Raw genomic sequence first — 25,000 nt, 5'->3', positions numbered from 1 at the left:
TATAGTTATAATATATTACGTTTACTTCTTTCAACAGTAGAAAGTCCCGTCATTGTTAAATAATGTCCACAACTCATCACTCCCTAAATATCCAACAATAAACAAATAAGCACTTTATGATACAGATGTTAGTTTCCTGGAGAGAACAATGTAGTTTGGTACGACATAAACATTTTTGACTGAATGAAGTACAGATGAATAACATCTATTCTAGTTCGGTTTAAATGGAGCAGATATTTAAGAACATCTGAAGCTCCTTTATTACAGTAGATGACAGTAAGTACATTGCTGACTAATCTGCTGATTATTATTTATTGATTAATTCAGGTTTTGTCATCATATGATGTCAAATTTAGAAAAGTTGTGAATTCTTACATTTCCATAAATTGGAAACTTCACATTTTGAGTGTTTTTGCTTTAAAAAGTGACGACCGATCGTTTTTACCGATTCATTGCCTTCATTCGACTCTTCGCTAACGTCTCCAACGTGTCACCCAAACCCTAAGACGTTCGTCCTTGCCGCTTGCCGTAGAAGCCGCCGCTCCGCTGCACTTCCTCCGTCGGACCACCAGGGGGCCGTCAGTACGTCACGAAGTTGGCGGGGAAGATCCCGACGCGTCCGTCGGTCAGTCGGCCCTCCCACCAGTCGTACTCCGAGTCGGTCTTGGTGACGACGGTGATGCGGTCGCCGGGGGCGAAGCTCAGGTCACCGGGCTGCTGCCCGCTGAACGGGTGCGTCGCCGTGACGACAAGCTGCCCGCTGGCCCCGCCCACTGACGATCCTCCACCTGGGGGGTAAATAATAAAACGTATATACTTCTATCTAATTAATGACACTTTATTTGAGAGGAATAGTTTCATACTTAAGAACTAACTTGTTGACTCTGTGGTAGGAGTCTCCGTGTGTCTATTCATTCATTCATTCATTCATTCATTCGCACAGTTGAGCTCCAGGGATTCATTATTCAAGTTACAGTGAAGAGCAGCACTGTAACATTAGGTTTCTACTTATGTAATGTTTCTTTATACATTTGTACGCTTGTGAAAGTAATGAGGTCACTGTTCGATAGTTTTATTAAAATATATAAATATATATACATATATGTATATATATATATATATATATATACACGTATATGTCTATCTGATATCATGTGATGTGACGTCGTACCGGCGTTTGGAGAGCTTCTGGAGGCGAATTGATCTGAAATAGAAAACAAAGTAAAAAGTGCGTTAAAGGTATTTTACATCAGTGTAAATTAAATGTGTCTGAATTCTGGGCATTTGATTAATGAAACAAATAAACAAACATCAGATTATTAATTGATTTAATTGCAGCTCGAACAGATTGACATCAAATTAACTGTAATTCTAATAATGAATATGAACTTTGTGTACTTTTATTAAATTGTTTTATTTATTAAATTGTTTTATTTAACAGCAGTTTGAAGCTGTGACCACTAGAGGGAGCTGCAGACACACATACACAGTCAGTCACACACAGCATTATTGATGAGTCGTTGTGTTTATATTAACTGATTCATCAAGGTAGCAAGTTAATAAAAGACCGAATGAAAACACTAATCGATCATCTGTCAAAGGAGGCGAAAGAGGAAAGGAGGTAGTGAAGGAAAGAAGGAGAAGGTGGAGGAAATGAAGAGGCGTAGAAGGAAAGAAGGACATAGTGAAGGAAAGAAGGACATAGCGAAGGAAAGAAGGACATAGTGAAGGAAAGAAGGACATAGTGACGGGAAGAAGATGTTTAATGTCAAACTGCAGTTTTAATGTATTTATTTCCACAAATTGCTGAACATTTCCCAGAGAACAAATAAATAGTGTCGTAAACACGATTAAAACGAGTATTTTTGATACTCTGAATATATAATTTAAGAACAATGTGGCCCCGGACCCCCCACCCAGAGGGTCCGAGGGCCCCCCACCTCCGTCTCCCTGGATGCTGGAGGAACCCGGTGATAAAGAGAATAAACGCAGCTCTACAGTGACATGACTGAAGGTTCTGTATCACAGGACTAAGGAAAGGCATTCCAGACCTTCATCAGCTGTTGGTGCCCTTCTGTCCTCTTCCTCTAATTAAAGCTCTGATCACATACAGACATGCCCTCGTTCTCCATTCTTCCTCTTCACATCCATTCATCTCAGACGTGACGTGATAAATGCTTTTAAGTGTTTAACTGATCATCTGTGTAAGGGTGTAGGCAAAGGAGGAAAGGAGTGAGGAAAGGAGGTGCAAGAGGGAACAGAGGGGGTCAAGAAAGAAACAAGAAAATAATGAAGGATAGATATATGGAAGTAAAAAAGGAGAGGAGGAGGTAGTAATGGAAACTAGGAAAGAAATAAGAATGCAAGGAAGGGAAAAAATGTGAAGAGGGAAAGGAGATAGAAGTGAAGGGATTTAGGAAAGGAAATGTATATGAAGTGTAGGAAAGGAGGGCAAGGAGATAGAAAAGAAAGTGAAGTAAAAGAGTGGGATAACAAGTAAAGTTGGTAAGGAAGAAAAGGAGTCATAAGGAAAGATGATGAAGGAAAGAAGGAAGTAAAGGAGGGAGGAAATTGGGTAGTGATGGAAAGCTAGGAAGGAGGTATATAAGGAAAAGGGAAAGGAGGAGATAGTGGAGAAGACTAGGGGGTAGGAAGGGAAAGGAGGTGGTAACGAAGGAAAGAAGATGGTAGTAAAGGAAAAGAGGTGGCGGAAAGGTTAGAAGGAGGCATAAAAGGACACGAGGAGGTGAACATTTTCAGAGTGAAGAAAGTTTAACTCACCTGAAGTCTCAGATTTATAGACGGAGATGCTCGGGTAGAGGATGTTTTTACCAGTGTTGGTTGGCGGTTGCTGGTAGCCGGATGGCGGTTGCTGGTAGCCGGATGGCGGTTGCTGGTAGCCGGATGGCGGTTGCTGGTAACCGGATGGCGGTTGCTGGTAACCGGATGGCGGCTGCTGGTAACCGGTTGGCGGCTGCTGGTAACCGGTTGGCGGCTGCTGGTAACCGGTTGGCGGCTGCTGGTAACCGGTTGGCGGCTGCTGGTAACCGGTTGGCGGTTGCTGGTAACCGGTTGGCGGTTGCTGGTAACCGGTTGGCGGTTGCTGGTAACCGGTTGGCGGTCTCTGCGACGGAGCTGGAGGTCTGGATGGTGTAAAAGACGACTAGAGAGAGAAAGATATACATTTTCTTCATAACTGCTGATAAATTGTACTTTGAATTCTCTATAATCGTCCCAATAAAATGTATATTTTCACAAAAGACAGAGCCTGAATTTGTTGCAACCACCTCAGCCCGTTCCGTCCCTCATGTGTGAAGTCGTAGATAATCTTTTGGTTGAAGCCGCAGACGATGATATTTACCTTTGGACGCATATTCTTGTTGGTCCAGTCGGTGGTGTAGGCCTCGGTGTAGGCCTCCAGGATGTGGTAGAGGTCGTAGCATTCCGACGGTGGCTCCACATCGCCGTTTAAAATGGCCGACGCACGGATGTCTCTCAAGTAGAACCTACAAGGCCACACATGCACTCACATATTCAATAACTATATTCATGTGAACAACGCTTCAAATGAAGGTGGCAGTTGGTTGCCGTTCATACTTGCGGTTGGTTTCTTTGCGTTCGATGAGGCCGGATCCCTCCAGAGAAATACCAGCAAACAACCCTCTGGATCTACAGTAGGTAAAGACCGCAGTTGGGCTGCGAATAGCCACGTCAGCCTCCACGTTCCTGAACAATGGAAAGATAAAGGATGCCGTTACCCCTCTGCTAGTGGAACAACCAAAGATGAGCACTTCTAAATACATAACCATCCACATTATAACCTTTTTCTTTACAGTCCAACAGTGCTGTACATTTCTTGTTCACAAACTTTTGATGTTCTGAGGTGTTCCACAAGGCAGGATCCTGGGTCCTCTGTTTTTTGGTTCGTTTGTTTGTTTGTCAGCGCGATAACAGAAAACCTACTGGCCTGATTTGGAGGAAGGGTGTCGCATGAGCCGCGGGAAGAACCCAATTAAAAAAAGGAGTGGATCCGAATCACGGGGATACACTGCATTGTGGTCAAAGACCAATAGAACCACCTCCTAGAACCAGAGGACCAGAACCTATACAACCACCACAACCTTCCCAAAGACCACAAGAACCTCCTGAAAGATCACTAGAACCACTCCTCGACCCAGAGGACCAGAACCTAGGCAACCACTATAACTTCCACAAAAAAGACTACAACCTCCTGAAAGACCAATAGAACCTCCTCCTAGACCTAGAAACCAGAACCTAAACATCCACTAGAACCTCCCCAAAGACCACTACAGGCTACTGCATTCTAGTCAAAGACCAATAGAACCTCCTCCCAGACCTAGTGAATTTTGTCCATGGTCTCAACTGGGTTGCTTTTTTTGCTGGCATGTGACATATGTGCATTATATTTCCGTATCTTCTGAGTAGCTTTATTTAGCCTCGCGTAGCTTTGCTTTTCAAAGACGCTTCCTTTACATCAGAGGTAGCCAACACGGTGCCCGCGGGCACCCTGTCGCCCGCAGGGACCACGTGAGTCGCCCGCAAGACATGTTCTAAAAATAGCACTAGTCACCATTGGAGCTCCGTCTAAAATTGTAGTTGCTGTTCTTTTTAAATCAAAAACGCTTGCATTAGTGTAGATTTTAAAATGACAATATTTCTTGTCATAAGAGAGTTGGGTACCCGGAGGCGCACCGCACTAGGTTTTCAGGTTACGAATGGCGGGCGCTTCCCGTCGTCAGGTCCGTAAATCCTCGGAACAGGCCGCGGGGCAATCCGACCGAAAAGGCCCAGACTAGAGGTTTTGAACGCGGGCCTCGGAGGGTTGGATCCTCCGCTCGGCTATAGACGAGACTTTTTACTAGTTTCTTCGTTGAGAAAAAGGTACCATTGGAAAAGCTGGTATCGGTGATAACAGACCGGGCTCCCGCGATGACGGGCCGGCATGCAGGCTTCATTGCGCAATGCAAAGGTGACCCAGACTTCGCAAAATTTCTATATTACCACTGGATCATTCACCAGCAGGCGCTATATGCAAAAGTAACCGGCTTTGATCATGTGATGATACAAACATATCAGAGATGTGATACCTCTGACTTTCAAATGTTGAAACAGATTAACAGAAATAAAAGTTGCATGTTTAAATATGTATGTGTAGCTATACCATCATTGTTGTGGAAATCATTCTTAATAATTATTGTGAGGAATAATTAACTGACATGTGATCAAACAGTCTCTTCACATATATTATTATTAAAAGGTGATCTGTGCAATTTTGTTATTCAGGAAGTTTGTATCAAATAAGTAGCCCTTCGTACTACTCGGTACCTTTGAAGTAGCTCTCAGTTTAAAAAAGGTTGGTGACCCCTGCTTTACATTGTATTAGGTGTTTCTGGGGAGATGAAACAAGGTACTGTGTCGACTCATGAACTCGTAAAAGTTCACACACACACACACACACACACACACACACACACACACACACACACACACACACACACACACACACACACACACACACACACACACACACACACACTCTAAAAATCACATCTGATGTAATAGATGTTTTCACTGTCATTAAACGTCTCCTAACATCAAAATAGAACAGTAAGCTGTAATTTACACCCAAAGAGGTAATTAATGGAAGCAATTAAGAAGGACAGTGAGAGTACAGGTAGTACCTGCCCATGGGTCCCACAGCGACGGTGCAGTTCCCGCCCAGCGTCAGGTTCCCGCCCTTTGTGAAGGCCTCGACGGCCCTCCGGTGGTTCAGGATGATCACCAGGTCAGACACCTGAGGGAGGACCATTCAGTTATTCATCTCAAAGCTACACTATGGTGGAAAAGGTATGAATCAGCTGTTATATTGATGCTCTTCTTTCCTTTAATAATAAAAACAATATTATTCAGACGCCATATGTTTTTATTTACATTTGAAATAGTGTTTGCCCCCAAAAAGAAGAATAATTTCAGGGTTCACTGGCTCAGATTCTTTCCTTGTCTGGATGAATAAAGTTCAGTCTTATGAAATAAAGATTTGTAGTCGAGGACTCACCTCCACTCCGATCTCGAAGCCTCCTCCCAGGCCGGCGATGCCGATGGCAGACGGTGCCGACCAGCCTGAACACAAACAGGAAAGATCAGATGAGTTCCAGATAAATCAATGAGAATACAGAAGAACCTTCACGGAGAGATGTCGCTCTTTTCACGATCACAACTTCCATCCAGTTAATAGCTTCACACAATTTAGCCAATCAAATGTTCACCGCAGAGAGAACGGCAGCGTCTGAACATCTGAACCATGATGCAGCAGTTATTATAAGTTATGAATTATCTGCTTTATCTTTTTAATCCTGGTTGAATCCATGTAAAACACTTTAATGTTTATCATTATATGATTACTATTGTTATTTCTATCTTTGACCTCTCCTTCACAGGCTCTTTCTGTGCTGCCTTTATTAAAGCGGATGTTTCGGATTGTTTTCATCGGTGCCAGTGTTTTGGTCAAACTGCTCCTTTAATGTGGAAAAAACAGCTAAAAGCCCTGCAGAGGAGGAGAGTCCGCTCCGTGTGATTTTTTTGGCACGACGACAAAACGGCACTATCCTCCACCGCCGACTGCACGCCACGGGGAGATCTCACGGAGCTCTTTGATACCACAGCAATGCAAAACATCCCGAAAAGAATGTGAAGGAAGAACATGAACAGGATTCCCTGCCCGATACTGACGTCTTACCTCCTCCTAGACCTCGAGAACCAGAACCTAAACAACCACTAGAACCTCCCCAAAGACCACTACAGGCTACTGCATTCTAGTCAAAGACCAATAGAAAAAAGTATTTAGTCAGCCACCAATTGTGCAAGTTCTCCCACTTAAAAAGATGAGGCCTGTAATTTTCATCATAGGTACACTTCAACTATGAGAGACAAAATGAGAAAATAAATAAATAAAAAAATCCAGAAAATCACATTGTCTGATTTTTAAAGAATTTATTTGCAAATTATGGTGGAAAATAAGTATTTGGTCAATAACAAAAGTTCATCTCAATACTTTGTTATATACCCTCTGCAATGACAGAGGTCAAACGTTTTCTGTAAGTCTTCACAAGCTTTTCACACACTGTTGCTGGTATTTTGGCCCATTCCTCCATGCAGATCTCCTCTAGAGCAGTGATGTTTTGGGGCTGTCGCTGGGCAACACGGACTTTCAACTCCCTCCACAGATTTTCTATGGGGTTGAGATCTGGAGACTGGCTAGGCCACTCCAGGACCTTGAAATGCTTCTTACGAAGCCACTCCTTCGTTGCCCGGGCGGTGTCATGCTGAAAGACCCAGCCACGTTTCATCTTCAATGCCCTTGCTGATGGAAGGAGGTTTCCACTCAAAATCTCACGATACATGGCCCCATTCATTCTTTCCTTTACACGGATCAGTCGTCCTGGTCCCCTTGCAGAAAAACAGCCCCAAAGCATGATGTTTCCACCCCCATGCTTCACAGTAGGTATGGTGTTCTTTGGATGCAACTCGGCATTCTTTCTCCTCCAAACACGACGAGTTGAATTTTTACCAAAAAGTTCTATTTTGGTTTCATCTGACCATATGACATTCTCCCAATCCTCTTCTGGATCATCCAAATGCTCTCTAGCAAACTTCAGACGGGCCTGGACATGTACTGGCTTAAGCAGGGGGACACGTCTGGCACTGCAGGATTTGAGTCCCTGGCGGCGTAGTGTGTTACTGATGGTAGCCTTTGTTACTTTGGTCCCAGCTCTCTGCAGGTCATTCACTAGGTCCCCCCGTGTGGTTCTGGGATTTTTGTTCACCGTTCTTGTGATCATTTTGACCCCACGGGGTGAGATCTTGCGTGGAGCCCCAGATCGAGGGAGACTATCAGTGGTCTTGTATGTCTTCCATTTTCTAATAATTGCTCCCACAGTTGATTTCTTCACACCAAGCTGCTTACCTATTGCAGATTCAGTCTTCCCAGCCTGGTGCAGGTCTACAATTTTGTTTCTGGTGTCCTTTGACAGCTCTTTGGTCTTGGCCATAGTGGAGTTTGGAGTGTGACTGTTTCAGGTTGTGGACAGGTGTCTTTTATACTGATAACGAGTTCAAACAGGTGTCATTAATACAGGTAACGAGTGGAGGACAGAGGAGCCTCTTAAAGAAGAAGTTACAGGTCTGTGAGAGCCAGAAATCTTGCTTGTTTGTAGGTGACCAAATACTTATTTTACCGAGGAATTTACCAATTAATTCATTAGAAATCCTACAATGTGATTTCCTGGATTCTTTCCCCCCATTCTGTCTCTCATAGTTGAAGTGTACCTATGATGAAAATTACAGGCCTCTCTCATCTTTTTAAGTGGGAGAACTTGCACAATTGGTGGCTGACTAAATACTTTTTTCCCCCACTGTATATACTCTTGATGAAAATGGGACTAGAACTTTGCGGTCAGTCAGTCTGGGTCTCACGTCTGTCGGCCAGTCTGGCGATGACGATGCCGCTGCCTCCTCTGGCGGTGATCATGAAGCCGGCCTTGATGACGGAGATGATGGCCAGACCCTCTGCCTTCGCTATCACATGAGCTGCACAAAGAAAACAACACAACCATCAACGTCTCTTCATAGTCTTCCTCAGACGGAGTACTAACGGACAGTTTGTCGTTTTCTTACCAGGGATGAGTTTGTCCGGTCCGTTCCGGTTGGAGATTTCGGTGAAGTCTCTCAGGATCTTGGCGGCTTTCTTCGCCTCTGACTTCAGGTTGGAGGGTATTGGGTTACTCACTGCAAAACACACAAATTGCACGGCTTATTAAAACACCAACAGCTCATTCACAGTGGATTTGACCTTTCCCATTATATTTTAACCCCACATCAAATCAAAGCTTCCGTCGCACAAAGAGCGGAGTCACAGAACTCGTCATTGAGCTCATTGTTGGCTTTAATTGATTTTATCTAAATCTGCGGCGAAGACTTTTTTAGAAATCTCTGAATGTGTTTTTTTTATTGGTGGAACAGACAAGACCTGTGTCGCTGGATTGTGAGCTTATTGGTTTAAAAAAGCAATTTATTTGTTGTTTTAGCCGACAACACTAATCCATTCATGTCATTCAGGTCTCATTGAGACCTAAAAGTAAGAAATCGAGTGCATGGAAAGAGTTCTACATGTCGGAACCGCAAAATTAAATCCACCGTCTCAGGAGCTACGCAGCTAATTTAGTAGTAAAACGTGTGCAACGACAACAAAGGCATTCTGTTGTCATTGAGAAGTCCAGCTTCCTGACTGTGTCATGTGTCAGGAATGTGCTGCTGATGCAGACTGCTCTCTGCTGCCGGACTGCTGATACCGTCTGACAGCAGAAAACAGGTTCTAGTGGTCTTCATGCATGTTCTGTTCATCTATGAGGAGTCTGTTGGTCTTAGAGGAGGTTCTAGTCATCAGTGATACGGTTCTAGTGGTCTTCATGTATGTTCTGTTCATCTATGAGGAGTCTGTTGGTCTTAGAGGAGGTTCTAGTCATCAGTGATAAGGTTCTAGTGGTCTTCTTTAATCATGTTGGTGGAGTCATTAAACACCTCGTCATGTGACTCAGTAATGAAGCAGCTGATGAGCTCATTGAAAGGTGAAACAGGTCTGTAAACAAATGTGAATGACGTCATTAAAACCAGTTTAATTAGAAGTCAATTATTTAAATATCTACAACTTTAAAGCCTGTTAGAGTTTATGTAAAGACCACAAGAACCTCCTCATAGACTTGTAGAACCTAAAACACCAGAACCCTCAAAGCCCGCCCCAACTGGAACCATCACATCACCTGACGTTTGTCACCACCACGTTTTTAATAAATCTCCATTCAGTTATTTTTACAGACTAAAAAACACACATAGAACCTGCAGAACCTGTGGAACCAGAACACTGAGGGGGAAAGGTAGACGCAGAGAGACAGGTAGACAGACAGGTAGACAGACACAGAGACAGGTAGACAGCTTACAGAACTCTTAACAGACGAATCTTTGAGTTTTAATAAACTTACTTTTCTTTCTTTTCCTCCTTTTTCTTCTTCTGGTTGTACACCTGCGGACAGGTGAGCTGCACGAGCCTCTTTCCTCTCTTTTCACTTCCGCCTCACCTGATTCTCCTAACAGCCCCACGCGCGCTACCGGAAACCACACACACACGCAGGTCACGTGATAACAGAGGACTCGAGCACACCTGTGCAGGTGAATGCCTTGAGCGACGTCACACAGGTGACGAGCAATAAAGTAAACGTGGCGTTGTCAGGGAGACGGGCGGCGCGCGCACAGCCCCTGACTGAAGGGTGTTGGAACAGCTGGGCCGCGCGCTCTCCCGAGACCTGAGCGTTTACACCCTCAGTTTAGTCTCTCAGGCAAAGAACGCAAACGTCACATTAATAATTCCATTAAAGAACTCGTTTAAAACTTCCACTAATGTGTATTTTAAAGTTCCTGTCTGATAAAGAGATTATATTACTTTATGATTATAACATTCAGGTATGAATATGTGATCAGATATTAATTTACAGCACATTTAATTCAATATTTAATATTTAATTCAATATAAATTAAATATTAATATTACTTATTGTAGTAAAACAATAATGTAGAAATAGAATGAAAGCAACAGCTGAAATAAAAATAAGTTAAGACGGGACTTGAAAAAAGACTAAAAGTGACAAAAATGTAACTTTTATTTTATTTGCTCATTTCAAGTTTCAGTGTCATTTATTGTTCATATTTCATCATTTTGAGTTTTGTTTTTGTATATAATTCCTCCTGTTTTGCAGACACAGACTGGAAACCTTCCCACAGTCACTTTCTCACAGTTAAACGTGATAACGTTACTCTTTATTCCGAATCCCTGCTGGGAAATAAACTGCCGTCCTGTGGGAGGTCAGAGGTCACCAGTCAGGGGAATAAACCACCGAGCGGCCATATTGTTTCTCCACATCATTCCTGCAAAATAAAACGAAACAATTAGAATAATGAGAATAATAGCTGTAAGTTTAACGAGAGGTTGAGTTGACGTGGCGACCGTGGGAGAAGTCAACGCTTACACACACAACACTTAATCAAAAACATGTGTGCTGACTCACAAACACACAAAAACATCTCTAAATCATGAAACATGAAGAATAAAAGACACGGAAAACTTAAAGAAACAACCAAAGAATGAACCGAATCACTGATCACACAAATAGTCAGTTAATGATGAACCAGAAGAGATAAAAGCTTTGTGTACACTGTGTAGTAGTAGTAGTAGCAGTAGTACTAGTAGTAGTTGTAGTAGCAGTAGTAGTAGTAGTAGTTGTAGTAGCACTCTTGAGGTGCTGTAACAGTAAGATGAACATATAGTAAGTAGAAATCAGAGGAAGAAGTACTTTTGTAAAAGTAGAAAAGTAAAAGTCCTGCATTCTGAATTCTACAAAAGTATTACCAAGAATATGTACGTATAGTTTCCAAAGTAAAAGTACTCATTATGCAGAGTACCTGTGTGGGTGTACACGTAGTAATACATCGTATTTTATGAGCTGATCGTATGTTTTCTGTGTAAAATCAAAGCAAATAAATGTAGTGCAGTAAAAAAAGGAGAGTATTTCCCTCTGAGAGGTAGTAGAGTAGAAGTACCATGAAACAGAAATACTCAAGTAAAGTACAAATACCTTTTGGTGAACCTATTCTTCAATAGAACACCTGGATGAAAAAAAGATACTTGTAGATTTAAAGGCTGTGGTGTTTTCACTGATTCAGCTTCGGGTTGGTTGGTTGGTTGGTTGGTTGGTTGGTTGGTTGGTGGTCGGTCGGTCGATCTCTATGCTCGGGTTACAGCAGCTTAAACCTCCATTTTAGTAGCTGGAGTCTGGTTTTTAGGGTCTGGAACTTCCACGGGGCCACATTAACTTTATTAAATGTGAACACAAGTCCGGTTCATCAACCACCGACCCTGAAGGCAGCGGCCGTGAACAGCTGATTAGTCTCAGAAAGTATGTGTGCCTCTAATTACCACAGGAAATATCAAACCTCATCTCATCCTCCCATGTCACAACATTTAAAAGTATCTCATCTATTTAAAGAATAAAAACAATCATGTGTTTTCCCTCAAATGTGGTGTTTTTTTTTTTGGGGTCATAACAAAACAAACTCAAAAACCTCATCTGAGCACTGAATACAGTATTAATATATAATCATATAAACTTAAATCTACATTTGTATTGTGGTTATTAATGTGAATCTAAAATCTGATCTGCTAACAAACACAATTATTATTTTTTCTTCTTTAACTCAAAATAAATTTAATTACAAATGTGAACAAAGCAAAACAGCAAAAACACAAAGAAAGGTAAATCAAATGAAAAAGAGAAGAAGTATTCAGATCATTTTAATAAAGTAAAAGTACCAATATCAAACTGAAAAATACTTGTATTAAGTATTTTCAGCTTCATAAAGTATCAGTAGTAAAATACACAAATATTAAAACATTGATGTAAAGTATCAGTATTGAAAGTACAGTTATTATTATTATTATTATTATTATTGTATTAAGTAACTGAAGCCGTCAGATAAATTAAATGTAAAAGTATGAAGTTGCATTAAATGGAAACAGAGAAATGTTTGTATGTTCTATGTTCTCCTTTCTTCTTTCCTTGATCTTGATGTTTCTTTTCATCTCTATAAACATAACTCTCTCTCTCTCTCTCTCTCGTTGTTATCTTCTGCCTCAATCGCTTCTCGCATTAATCCTCCCTCTCTCTTTAAATAGCCTGCTGGATAAACACCAGTCTCACTGTACTCATTTGTCTTCTTAATGTGTTTCCACTGTGTGTGTGTGTGTGTGTGTGTGTGTGTGTGTGTCAGGACAAACTAAATTCAGAAACCAGTTAAGGTCTCCCAGTCCCACAAGTCAAAATCATCCAGTTTGAGTCATTTTTCATGTCCTGTAGTCCGCTTTAAATTCTCCTACAAATCATTTTATGCCCAACATCTTCCACACATGTGCCCAGCGATGAACTGGCGACCTGTCCAGGGTGTTCCCTGCCTTCGCCCAATGTTAGCTGGGATCGGCTCCAGCGCCCCGCGACCCTCAACAGGATAAGCGGTTTGGATAATGGATGGATGGATCTTCCACACAAGTCTTTTCCCCGAGTGCTTCCGGTCTTCTGCAGATCCTCCACATTCAGAATCCCTTCAGGAGTTCCCTAAAGATCCATGAACGAACCCACAGCTTCATCGAGCTTGTTTCCTGTCTTTATGTGGTTTGTCAATTTGAGAGCATGACTCATTCATCTCATGGTCAGGTTTGGAGCATGCGTTCCCTCATAGACCCTGTTACTCACATAGATCCTTCTTGCACTTGGATTGGCTCTGCTGCTGCTCAAAGCATTAGCGTTAGCTTTCCTGCGCTCCAGCTTCAACCTCTGGCTGCTTCTGCAACTGAAACATCTGCTCCAGGTCTTTCCTCTGCACTTGGATTTTGTGAAACAACAATGTCAAAATTCTCCATTTAATATCATCTTCATTCTCCACCACATGCTTAGTCAGAGTTGAAAGTTCACAGTCCTCTAAAAGCCGTTTTCCACCTCCTGTAGACTCCTTCGTCTATCCGTCTAGTCCTCCTCCAGGTCCTCTATAAGCTGTCCTCCAGGTCCTCTAGTGTCCTTAGCTTGTAGTCTACGGTGTTCCCCCTAATGGTGGAGTGTAGGAAGTGCATCCCAGACCACCTGGTTGATACTCACCTGAGATATCTCAGAGGGCAAATCAAGACTCGGCTGTTAACTGGAATCTGAGACAATTAGTGACAGACTGTTAACGAGCCTGTCTCTCTCACACACACACACCACAACCTTTCCTGTCACTGCTCATGCTAGCCACGCCCCCGAGCTGTCAATCAAATGTATCCTCCCACTATGTGCATGTTTATAAAAGTGTGTTTGTTTAAAGTACACAGTGTGTGTGTGCGTGTGTGTGTGTGTGTGTGTGCGTGTGGACACAGCAGCACAGACCTGGCAGAGCTTCAGGTGTAATTCATCACAGATTACTCGTTACCTGCCACAGCTGTTAGTCATCTCACAGCTCCTCCCACAATGCTTCTATTGTATCTGCTGCCGTTTATATAACCTCAATAACTTCATTTAAACCGGTAGGCCGCCCACAGCACACACTCAAGCATTCTTACATATAATATATAACTCCTTCACCAGCAGATGACTTTAAAAACACCAGAATCAGCTCAAGAAATAAAGAAATAAACCGTAAATGAACCGTAGAAACGGTTGGAAGCGTTGTGTTTCAGTGAGCTGTTGAGCTGGCGGTCACATTGTGCACGACAGGAATGTACTCGTCATGTTTTCCTTGTGTAGTAAATGTGCTCCGACTGCATTCCTGTGATGCTTAACGGCAATAAATGATCATCGGATCCTACAGAAACAAACGTCAGCTGGCTTTATGGATTCAACAGATTATAGCTCAATGAAATTAGCATTAGCATTACGGCTCATTTAAACTAAATCAATCTTTTATTTATCATTCGTGCCTCAATGTTTTATTTCTTTACACGAAAGATTTTGGAGATTGTTAAACTTTTTTTATCAGTTAATTAGAGTTGATTTGATTTATCTGGTTCCACACATTTTGAAGTTATTGTTCCAGTTCTTAAAATTAATCAAACTTATCGGAGAGTTATCATAAAAGCAATGATGTTAAAGTTGAAAGATCCACACAGACAACAACATCCGGGCTTTGACTCCAGCGTGAGACCTTTGTTGCAAGTCTGTCCTCGACTCTGTCAGATAAAGGCAGAAATAACCCCAAAATATCATCGATGAGATAAGAATAGGAACCACGCTGAAAAGAAATGAGGTTAAAAGGAACCAGAACCTAGCCTCAGTACGGTCACGTGGACTGTGGGAATCAGGATTTGTTCCTGTGATCATGTGACTGGTTTGATTCCCACAGAAACACGTCCATCAGGATCAGACAGCAGGACGATGACATCAGATAAACTAATTCATCATTTGTCTTCTTTTACTTGTGCATGCCAACAATAAACAAAACTTTACAAATGTTGCTGTACAACAGTACGAATGGTTGGAGTATGACGCCAACTCAGGACTAAGTACTGAACCTTATTATGAGACAATTATCTTCAGAAGTAAATGTAAGATTGAATAAAGTGAAGATCCCTCTCCTATTGTGAACCAACCAGGATCAGACCTGGAAACCTTTACCGCATCGAAGGCGGGCCAACGTCAGCTCACGTATTTCAAATCCAGCCAACATGGCGGCTCGTTTGGAAACTTTCTGACTTTGGAAGTTTGTAGTAGTGGCGAGTCGCTATTCGCAACGGTTTATGGGATGAGTAGGTCCTTCGCTCTTAAAGTAAGTATGAACTAACCAAAGAGGCCCATTGAGCCCTCGGCGGAGTTCTTTGTAAAAGGTACAGTACATGAAATGTGTCTCTTTATGCAGACGATGTGCTGCTGTACTTGGTAGAGATAGAAATACCACCATCACAATGTCTGCTTGACAACAGTTTGGACACATAATGCCCTTCTCTTTCAAAAACTGATCAAGCTTAATCTCAAACCAATCACAATGCGCTTTGAGGAATACTTGCTTTGAGAGGGGAACGCCATTAGTTTCCTGGTTGGGCCCAAAATGAATTCATTACCTCGGATGTTGTACCACCTACAGACGTTGTACCACCTACAGATGTTGATTCCCAACAGCTTTTCTTGTAAATTCAATGGATTGATATGAAGTCTAGAAACTGGCCTAAAGGACTTCCCTTTGTAAGATAAGCTTAAACTGTAGACAGGCTGACAGTAGAAATCATTTTAGGCTGAATGCAGTCACACAACCTTTTAAAAGTAGTTTGCAATTACCCAAATGTACTATTACTCTGTCTGTGGCTCCATGTCGCTAAAATATAGTTTATAGTCTTTATACAGTAATTAGCTAAACTTTTGACAGTTTACCCAATAAGCCGATAAGTTAACAGTACATCTGAAGTCACATGTGGCTGAATGCTTGTACAACATTACCGTTAAGAAACAACAAATAAAAAGTCTTAATTTGAGAAAAATATAAACCAAATGTGTCTTTATTCTCCTTTCAGTATGTACATATTGCACACGGGGCTGAAACAATATAAATATACTATATTATGAGTTTATTAACACAAAACACATTCAGCATCGAAGATACTTTTCTGTCGTCCAGGACGACAAAACAAAAAAATGACAAATGATTGAGCTGATGTCCGATCAGAGGCTTTGTCCATTCATGTCCTCCAACAGGCTTCAGACTGGAAATGAAGTAACAATGTTCAGGCGTCCGGAAAATACATTCAGTCCCAGATGAAAGGTTCTGTTTCCAGATCAAATGTGACATTCGTCTTGATTTTAAAGCAGCGATCAGCTCACAGAGAAGTCCTGCCGTGTCACTAGAGACCAGTAGAGTCACCAGAGGAAGAATAGAGTCCTTTTGTTCTTCAGACTGAACGTGAGAGGTACAGTAGATTCCAGCAGAATACAGTAGAGGTGAGGAGACTGTCGGTAGGCAGAAGATAGAATAAAATAGAAACCAGTGCATCCTGATGGCTGGACGTGAACCGGAGAACGTCTTCTGCTCGTCAGTGGACGGACCTCGTTCAGATCCGTTCTATAGACAGACTGAGAAAGAAAGAACAACGAAAGTAAATCAAACGGAATCAAACTGTCACTGTAGAAGAAGAATATTCCAGAAGCTTTGAATACTACATTTCCCATGATGCAAGGCTTTAAAGGGTTCTACAGTTGTTTTTGTGGGTTCTGTTGACCTCAGTTTTAAGGAAATGTGAGGTTACAAATAAACCTAGAGACTATAGAGTCTGCAGGTACCACAGGTTCTACAGGTTCTACAGAGCCTCGGTTCTACACACTATACAGTCCACATGTTCTACAGGTTCTACAGAGCCTCGGTTCTACACACTATACAGTCCACATGTTCTACAGGTTCTACAGAGTCTCTGTTCTACACACTATACAGTCCACATGTTCTACAGGTTCTAGGTTCTACAGAGCCTCGGTTCTACACACTATACTGTCCACAGGTTCTACAGGTTCTACAGAGTCTCTGTTCTACACACTATACTGTCCACAGGTTCTACAGAGTCTCTGTTCTATAGAGTCCACCGGTTCTACAGGTTCTACAGAGTCTCTGTTCTACACACTATATAGTCCACAAGTTCTACAGGTTCTAGGTTCTACAGAGCCTCGGTTCTACACGCTATACTGTCCACAGGTTCTACAGGTTCTACAGAGTCTCTGTTTTATACAGTCCACAGGTTCTACAGGTTCTACAGAGTCTCTGTTATACACACTATACAGTCCACATGTTCTACAGGTTCTACAGAGTCTCTGTTCTACACACTATACTGTCCACAGGTTCTACAGGTTCTACAGAGTCTCTGTTCTATACAGTCCACAGGTTCTACAGAGTCTCTGTTCTATACAGTCCACATGTTCTACAGGTTCTACAGAGTCTGTTCTATACAGTCCACAGGTTATACAGGTTCTACAGAGCCTCTGTTCTACACACTATACAGTCCACAGGTTCTACAGGTTATACAGAGTCTCTGTTCTACACACTATACAGTCCACAGGTTCTACAGGTTCTACAGAGTCTCTGTTCTATACACTATACAGTCCACATGTTCTACAGGTTCTACAGAGCCTCGGTTCTACACGCTATACTGTCCACAGGTTCTACAGGTTCTACAGAGTCTCTGTTTTATACAGTCCACAGGTTCTACAGGTTCTACAGAGTCTCTGTTCTACACATTATACTGTCCACAGGTTCTACAGAGTCTCTGTTCTATACAGTCCACAGGTTCTACAGAGTCCCTGTTATACACACTATACTGTCCACAGGTTCTACAGAGTATCTGTTCAATAGAGTCCACAGGTTCTACAGAGCCTCTGTTCTACACACTATACAGTCCACAGGTTCTACAGGTTCTACAGAGTCTCTGTTCTACACACTATACAGTCCACATGTTCTCCAGGTTCTACAGAGTCTCTGTTCTACACACTATACAGTCCACATTCTACAGGTTCTACAGAGTCTCTGTCCTATACACTATACAGTCCACATGTTCTACAGGTTCTACAGAGTCTCTGTTCTATACAGTCCACATGTTCTACAGATTCTACAGAGTCTCTGTTCTATAGAGTCCACATGTTCTCAGGTTCTAGAGATCTAAAGATATTGTGTTTAAGATGTTCTACAGACTTAGTATGCAGTCTATAATTAACAGGTTCTATAGACTCTATTTTCTGAAGGTTCTAGAGACTCTGTGTAAACTCGTAGAACCATGGAGAACCATGTCTGAGATGAATATTATGGTCTGTCGTCTCACCGGTGTTCATCTCTCCGTACAGCGAGAGCTTTTGGCCAGTCGAGTCAGCAGACGAGCACATCTTCTATAATCTAAAAACACATCAGAGTATTTTTATCTGCCGTCAAGAAATTAAAAACATTTTGATGTCAGAAGCACAGATACCATCGATAGAGGGAGGGTCACAAGGCCCAGGATGTTAGCCTAGCTTAGCACAAACAGGAAACCGCTCGCCTCGAGCTAAAAGCTGCGTGATCGGTTTGATAAGAGTTTGAAAATAATCATTATGTAATAAAATCAGTACTTCTGTCATACTCACAACGTTTAGTACTTTTACTGTGACACAGTCGTATTACAGTGTGGTATTAGTACTTTTACTGTGACACAGTAGTATTACAGTGTGGTATTAGTACTTTTATAGTGACACAGTAGTATTACAGTGTGGTATTAGTACTTTTATAGTGACACAGTAGTATTACAGTGTGGTATTAGTACTTTTATAGTGACACAGTAGTATTACAGTGTGGTATTAGTACTTTTACTTGAATAAAGAATCTGAATACCTCATCCATCACTAAGTACATAACTCTAGTAAAAGCACTTCGTTAGTTTCTGCTGCAACACAAACTAAGAGCCGAGAAATGAAAGTCAGTTTGTTTCTGTTTTAACCGTTTAACGGAAGAAGTCCTGCACGAACACGTACACACACACACACACACACACACACACACACACACACACACACACACACACACATGTACACACACACACACTGAAACATATTTCTGTTCACACACACTCTCTCTAAAATAAACACAGCGCTGAACGCATGATTTAAGATCACAAGAGCTGCTGCTGTTGTAACATGATTACTGACTGATAACAGAGAGTGTGTGTGTGTGTGGGTGTGCGTGTGCGCTCACACTCAGGTGTTGTACAGTCTCTGGTGTTGTGGTAAAGTCTGTAGAAATGCTTCCTACACTTTGGGTTGAAGGAGAGAGGACCTGAGGACAGAGGAACACGTGTCAGAAATGCTGCTCTCTGATTGGACAGAAGGCTGTGATGTAGCATCTCATTAGCATCTGAATTTAAACTCATTAGCACCAAGTGGACGGCTAAGTTATTACAATCAAATAACACAGAACAATAAACCAAAATGAATGCGTCCAACGACGTTAAGATAGAATACGCTGAAAGAGGAACGGTGCCTCAGGTGCGCTCACCTGTCAGGTGTTTGATGAAGGCCTCCTTGTGTCGGGGGTCTCTGGGATGACCCTCTGAAACACACAGTACCAACATCAACAGTTACTTTCATCTTCTGGATCAAAAGCTGCAGAGTTCATCTCAATATTTCATCCGTGACGACGGTTTTCTGGACGTCTTGTGCGGTAAAAAAACAGCAGAAGAAGAAGAAGAGTGATGATGTCAACACGATGAAGAGTCTAATGGACCCGACTGTAAATGAGTTCAAGTGGAGTTCTTCTTCTGTGTTTGTTTCTCCTGTAAAAGTTATTAATATCTTTAGAAAGAGCTCCGGGTTCATTCACACGTGATGGAGGAAGTTTTCAGATACTTTTTAAAAAATACTCCTGCAATCAAGTAAAAGTACAAAAGTATTGGCATCAAAATAAACTTTAAAGTATCAACATTAAAGTACTCATGAGGCAGAAAACTGTTTTCTTCTACTTGTAATACTTTAAGTACATGTTCCAGGTACTTTAAGTCCTGCTTTAAAAATGTTACTGAAGTAAAAGTATCTGGAAAATGTACTTAAAGTATAAAAAGTAAAAGAAAAATGTTTTCTGCCTGATAAGTACTTCTGGTGGTATTCTGGTGCTAATACTTTTGTACTTTTACTTGAAAGCAGGACGAGTATTTCTACACTGTAGTAGTACATTTACTAACTGATTGTGACTGAACGGTTTGATTAACAGAGATGTTAGAATCAGACGTGTAGTAGTAGTAGTAGTAGTAGTAGTAGTAGTAGTAGTAGTAGTAGTAATAGCAGTAGTAGTAGTAGTAGTAGTAATAGCAGTAGTAGTACTAGTAGTAGTACTCGTAGTACTGACCCAGTCCCTGCTGGGACCTGCTCTCTCTCACCAGCCTCCTCACTCCGTCCCCGCTGGTCCTGGTCTCGGTTCTGGTCCTGGTCTCAGTCTTCACCTCCAGCCGGCTGCAGCGTCCCGCGACCAGCAGCAGCACGAGGACGAGCGACAGCAGCATCACTGCGGACCTGATGGAGCGCGCGCTCATTGATTGATTGATTGAGTTTTTAAGTGGAATTAATTTGCTTTGCAGCTTCAGGAGTTCCTGTTTTTAAAATAAGAATGATTCTGTATTTTGTTCTCATTTCAGTCTGCTAATCATAAATATATGTAAATATATTTACATATATTGAAATGTGTCTCTCTCTTCGAAACATTTGATGTTTTTAACAGAAAGTATTTGTAAACAATGTAAAATAAAGCTTTGACACAGATCGATACTGCGTCTTGTACTGTTACTAGTACCACAGTACTACAGTAGTAATACTAGAAGGTATAAATATAAAAAATACATTTCATGATTCCATCTGAAGTCAAAGTTATGAATATGAAATGTCTCTGACCTGTCGGGCTGCTGGATGTCTGCTCTTCTTTAAACAAGGAGTCTCTCTGTCTGTATTGTTGTTATTATTATTATTAATATTATTTTTATTATTATCCCGGGTTATTCTCGATCCGAGCCGCGTGTCGAGCGCCGGGGCCTCTCATCGTCAGACCGGCCGGTGGGGCGCGTGGAGCCGGAGAAGATCCTTCATCATCATCATCGTCATCAGTCGGTTCCTCCAGCAGCAGCTGTCAGAGACACTGAGACCTTGTCTCTCTGAGGACCAAAGACAAGACGCTTGTGTCCAATTAAAGGCGCGTGCATTCGGCACGAGACCCCCCCCCCCCGCAGCTCCTCTCTATTGATCAGGCTGATCTGCACCGCGCGCTCCTCTTCCTCCTCTTCCCTCTGTGGAAATAGTCTTATTCTCTCCACACGCGCAACTCCACCTGATTACGGAAATACAAGCGGAGGAGGAGGAGGAGGAGGAGGAGGAGGAGGAGGAGGTGCGCGCGTGTGGTTCCGAGGTTCCCCGTCGATGTTCTCAGAGTTCCACCTTTATTTGCTCCTCTGCTCAGATAATCACTCAGCTGCTCTAGATGTTGATGTACATTTACATCCGTACATTGAGAGCAGTGATTTACCAGGAATGTCTGTGGGTGCACGGCCAGGTATATATATATATATATATATATATATATATATATATATATAATATTTATTATATACTCGTGCTTGTGAGTGAGTACCAGTGTTTTAGAACCTGTATTTATTCAGGGTTTAAGGGGAGGAGTGGAGGCTGTTTATTCATGCAGGTCACTGTAGTGCTGATAAAGTTTTCTCATGGCTATTAACTGCACTTTGTACATATCCAGGCCTGTACACCTCAGGACTGTGACACTTACAACGTGCACTACTTTGGAACGCCTCCAAGAGCCCTCTGGAACAAACCCCCAAGAGCCCATTAAATGTTCTCAAGAACACTTTGAACCTTGTTTAACCTCTTCAGACTCGGATATCTCCTGAGTGACCTATGGACCGTCCTCCGAGAACCTCCCAAATGGATCCTGGAACCCACTTTAAAGGCCCCACAGAACCCAAAGACTCATTATAATGTCTACATAGAGTTGGGGGGACCACCCAAGGATCTCTTAAATCTCCTTCAGCACCTCTGGAAACTATCTAAAGGACCTTTTCCCCCAACCTTTGTAACTTCCTTCAGCACCCCTAGAAGCTCTTTAAGAACCTCTCAAACTTTCTAAAAAGTTCTGAGGGCCTTCACAAGAACCCCTGGAACCTCTTCCAAGGCACCTTGGACACTGCAGATCCCACAGGAACCTACTCTTGAACCATAGAGCTCAGTTGAGAATGTCTGGAACCTACTTCTGCACCTCTTCAAGAACCTTTGGACTTTCTCAAAGACCTCAGAAACCTACTGGAAAACTGGAACCTTCTCAAAGACCCCACTTCCAAGAACCTTGAAGAGTTTTCAACTCGAATGGATGGTTCTTGTCGATGGTCTGAGGTACTGAGAGGAAGGGTCTAAATATTCTTTAGAGGGTCTAAAAAGGGTTCTTGAAGAGTTTTCAACTCTGAAACTCTCTCAAAGACCCCCAGAAGAAAGCGTGACTCTGGAAACACCCATCAGATGTTCTGATACCTCATTAAATGGTCTTTAAAGACCACAGGAACCTGCAGACAAACCTGTACTTTGTGTCGTTCGATCATCTGGGACCAAAGAAAAAGAAAAAGCACATTTGTTAAGACAATAAAAGCAAAAAGAAACATTTCATTTCAATGAGAGACGGAAGAAAAACTAACAAACTTTGTGAAAGCGTTCCGTTCTGCCACACACACACACACACACACACACACACACACACACACACACACACAGAAAAGCCAACATCAACACCAGGTGTGTGCAGGTGTGACCTTTTATTTTTTTCATTCTCCTAAAATAATATTTCATAAAAGAACAAAAGGAGCAAAAACAAAAAGGTGTTTTTGGCCCAACAGACAATTTAAACCTCTAATGACTCAGATTAAACAGTCTGAACCGTTACAGCCTCAATAATAACAATAATAACGACTCTCTGGCTTCGTTTATTCTCTCATCTGAACACCAGTCTTCTGTCTTGGTCCTGGTTCCAGACTCGACCCGGATCATTAATAACACATCTCGTGTTACTTCTTTCTGAACTTTGGAGGAAAAACGTAACAACAAAAATGACTTGATGTTCCGTTGTTCCTCCGGGACATACACTCTGCCGCATCGTCCCGACAATGCAGAGACTTGTCTTGACTGCTTCATCTGACCTCCGCACAAACAGCTCCGGGGGACCTCGAGGAACACACTGCTCCTTTGTTCTGTGGTACATCTTCAGCGAGGACAGTGTGACGACGGGTTTATGGGTCTTCATCTGTGACGAATCTACTGAAAATTAATTTGAGCGGTGACCTAATGAGTGGGTGTCGGAAGTATGATGAAAAAACACTGGAATCTCCTTCACAGAGCTCCAAAATCTCCTTGAGAACCCTTCAAACCCTCTCAAGAACCCTGATGGACCCCATGAACCTGATCAAGAACCTTTGAAACATCCAAACTTCAGAATGAATCGTTGTGAGAGAGAGATCCCAAAACCGCCTCAAAGACCCAAAAAACTACCACAACTTCCTAAAGTACCTCAAGTACTTCTGGATCTGGAACCTCCCAAAGAACATCTTCAACCTCATTCAAGTTGAAGTCTCTTGAAGAACCCTTTAGAACCTCCTCTCAGGTCCCCTAGACAATCCACAAGAACCAACTTAAACCTTGTTCCAGTTAAATATCTCTTCAAGAACCCTTTAGACCTTCTAAAGAATATTTAAAACACCCTCTCAGGACCTGTGGAACATCCACAAGAACCATCTCAAACCTCATTCAAGTTGAAATCTCTTCAAGAACCCTTTAGATCTTTTAAAGAATATTTAGAACCCCCTATCAGAACCTCTGGAAAAATCCACAAGAATCATCTTCAACCTCAATACATTTAATAAACTCTTCAAAAACCCTTTAGAACCTCTTCTCAGGTCCTCTGGAACATCCACAAGAACCTGGATCTGTTCAACTTCACCAAGGGCCCTTTGATTCTTCAGAAGAACCAGTAAAATAATCTCTGGAACCTCCTCAGAACCTTTAAACCTCTTCAAGAACTCCTGGTGAACCACCAACAACGTCTTAAACTTTGAGTTTGAACCTCCTGAGAGGAGGCAGTGGACCCTCTGGAGAACCACCATTGGTCCACAGCACCACCCAGTGGTCGGGGGCACAAACTGCACCCTGATCGGCCAAGATATTCCTCAGACGTTACACTTCCGGTCCGGTAGGCGGCAGCAGTCCGCCATTAAACCCCACAGAAGAAGATCACGTACGTCATCACGTCGCGACGCCGTAACGGCTGTTGAGGCGACACACGAGAGAGGAGATTCTTTTATCTGGTTTTAAATAAAATGTCGGTTTTTCACGACGAAGTAGAGATCGAGGACTTTGAGTATGACGAGGACACAGAGACGTATTACTTCCCGTGTCCCTGCGGGGACAAGTTCGCCATTACTAAAGTAAGAAGAGCTAACGGAAGGCTAACAGCTAGCTTTACTGAACGCCAGACTGCATTCATAAAGTCACTTATTTTAACGTTTCTTCGGCTTCATTGACTTCTTTACGTGCATAGAACATACGTCATAGCTTCCACCAGTAAACAAAGTGTTGTGATTAAGTCGGCATTCATTTGATGATCATTTGTATTCATATATTACAACTGTTACGTGATGTTGGACCACAAAGTTGCCAGAAGACTTCAGGACAAGATGTCAAATTTAAGCCTTTTTTTAATGGAGTTTGGTTCATGTTTTGTGAAACTTCTTCTAAAATGGCACATTATGTGTTAAAGTATTTGATTAAGAAGCCGGATGTATTATGTTCACGTGGAACAAGGATTTAACACAAAATGAGAA

The 25,000-nt window shown here is 42.2% G+C and overlaps 2 protein-coding genes across 2 annotated transcripts in view; one reads left to right on the top strand and one right to left on the bottom strand.

Annotated features, from left to right (window-relative positions):
- Positions 1-579: 579 nt before the first annotated feature.
- On the bottom strand, positions 580-20,638 carry LOC142953082 (SH3 domain-containing YSC84-like protein 1). Its single transcript, XM_076095151.1, has 10 exons — positions 20,485-20,638; positions 19,639-19,692; positions 8,695-8,805; positions 8,494-8,607; positions 6,077-6,141; positions 5,703-5,815; positions 3,598-3,726; positions 3,362-3,506; positions 2,782-3,163; positions 580-788 (listed from the first exon to the last, which is right to left on the bottom strand). The coding sequence occupies exons 1-10, from the start codon at positions 20,636-20,638 to the stop codon at positions 580-582; spliced, it is 1,476 nt and encodes a 491-aa protein (XP_075951266.1).
- A 3,769-nt stretch (positions 20,639-24,407) lies between these two features.
- Positions 24,408-25,000, top strand: part of dph3 (diphthamide biosynthesis 3) — a 1,729-nt gene continuing 1,136 nt past the window's right edge. Inside the window, exon 1 of the mRNA XM_076094870.1 lies at positions 24,408-24,604. Within this exon, the coding sequence (XP_075950985.1) occupies positions 24,497-24,604 (108 nt within the window). The 5' untranslated portion in view covers positions 24,408-24,496. The remainder of the gene's footprint in view (positions 24,605-25,000) is intronic.

Source organism: Anarhichas minor, unplaced genomic scaffold (genome assembly GCF_050575085.1).
Source record: "Anarhichas minor isolate MPS153535 unplaced genomic scaffold, ASM5057508v1 ptg000018l, whole genome shotgun sequence".
In the NCBI taxonomy this organism is placed as follows: domain Eukaryota; kingdom Metazoa; phylum Chordata; class Actinopteri; order Perciformes; family Anarhichadidae; genus Anarhichas; species Anarhichas minor.
Note: the sequence above shows the minus strand (reverse complement) of the source record. Positions and strands in the feature narration are given on the sequence as shown.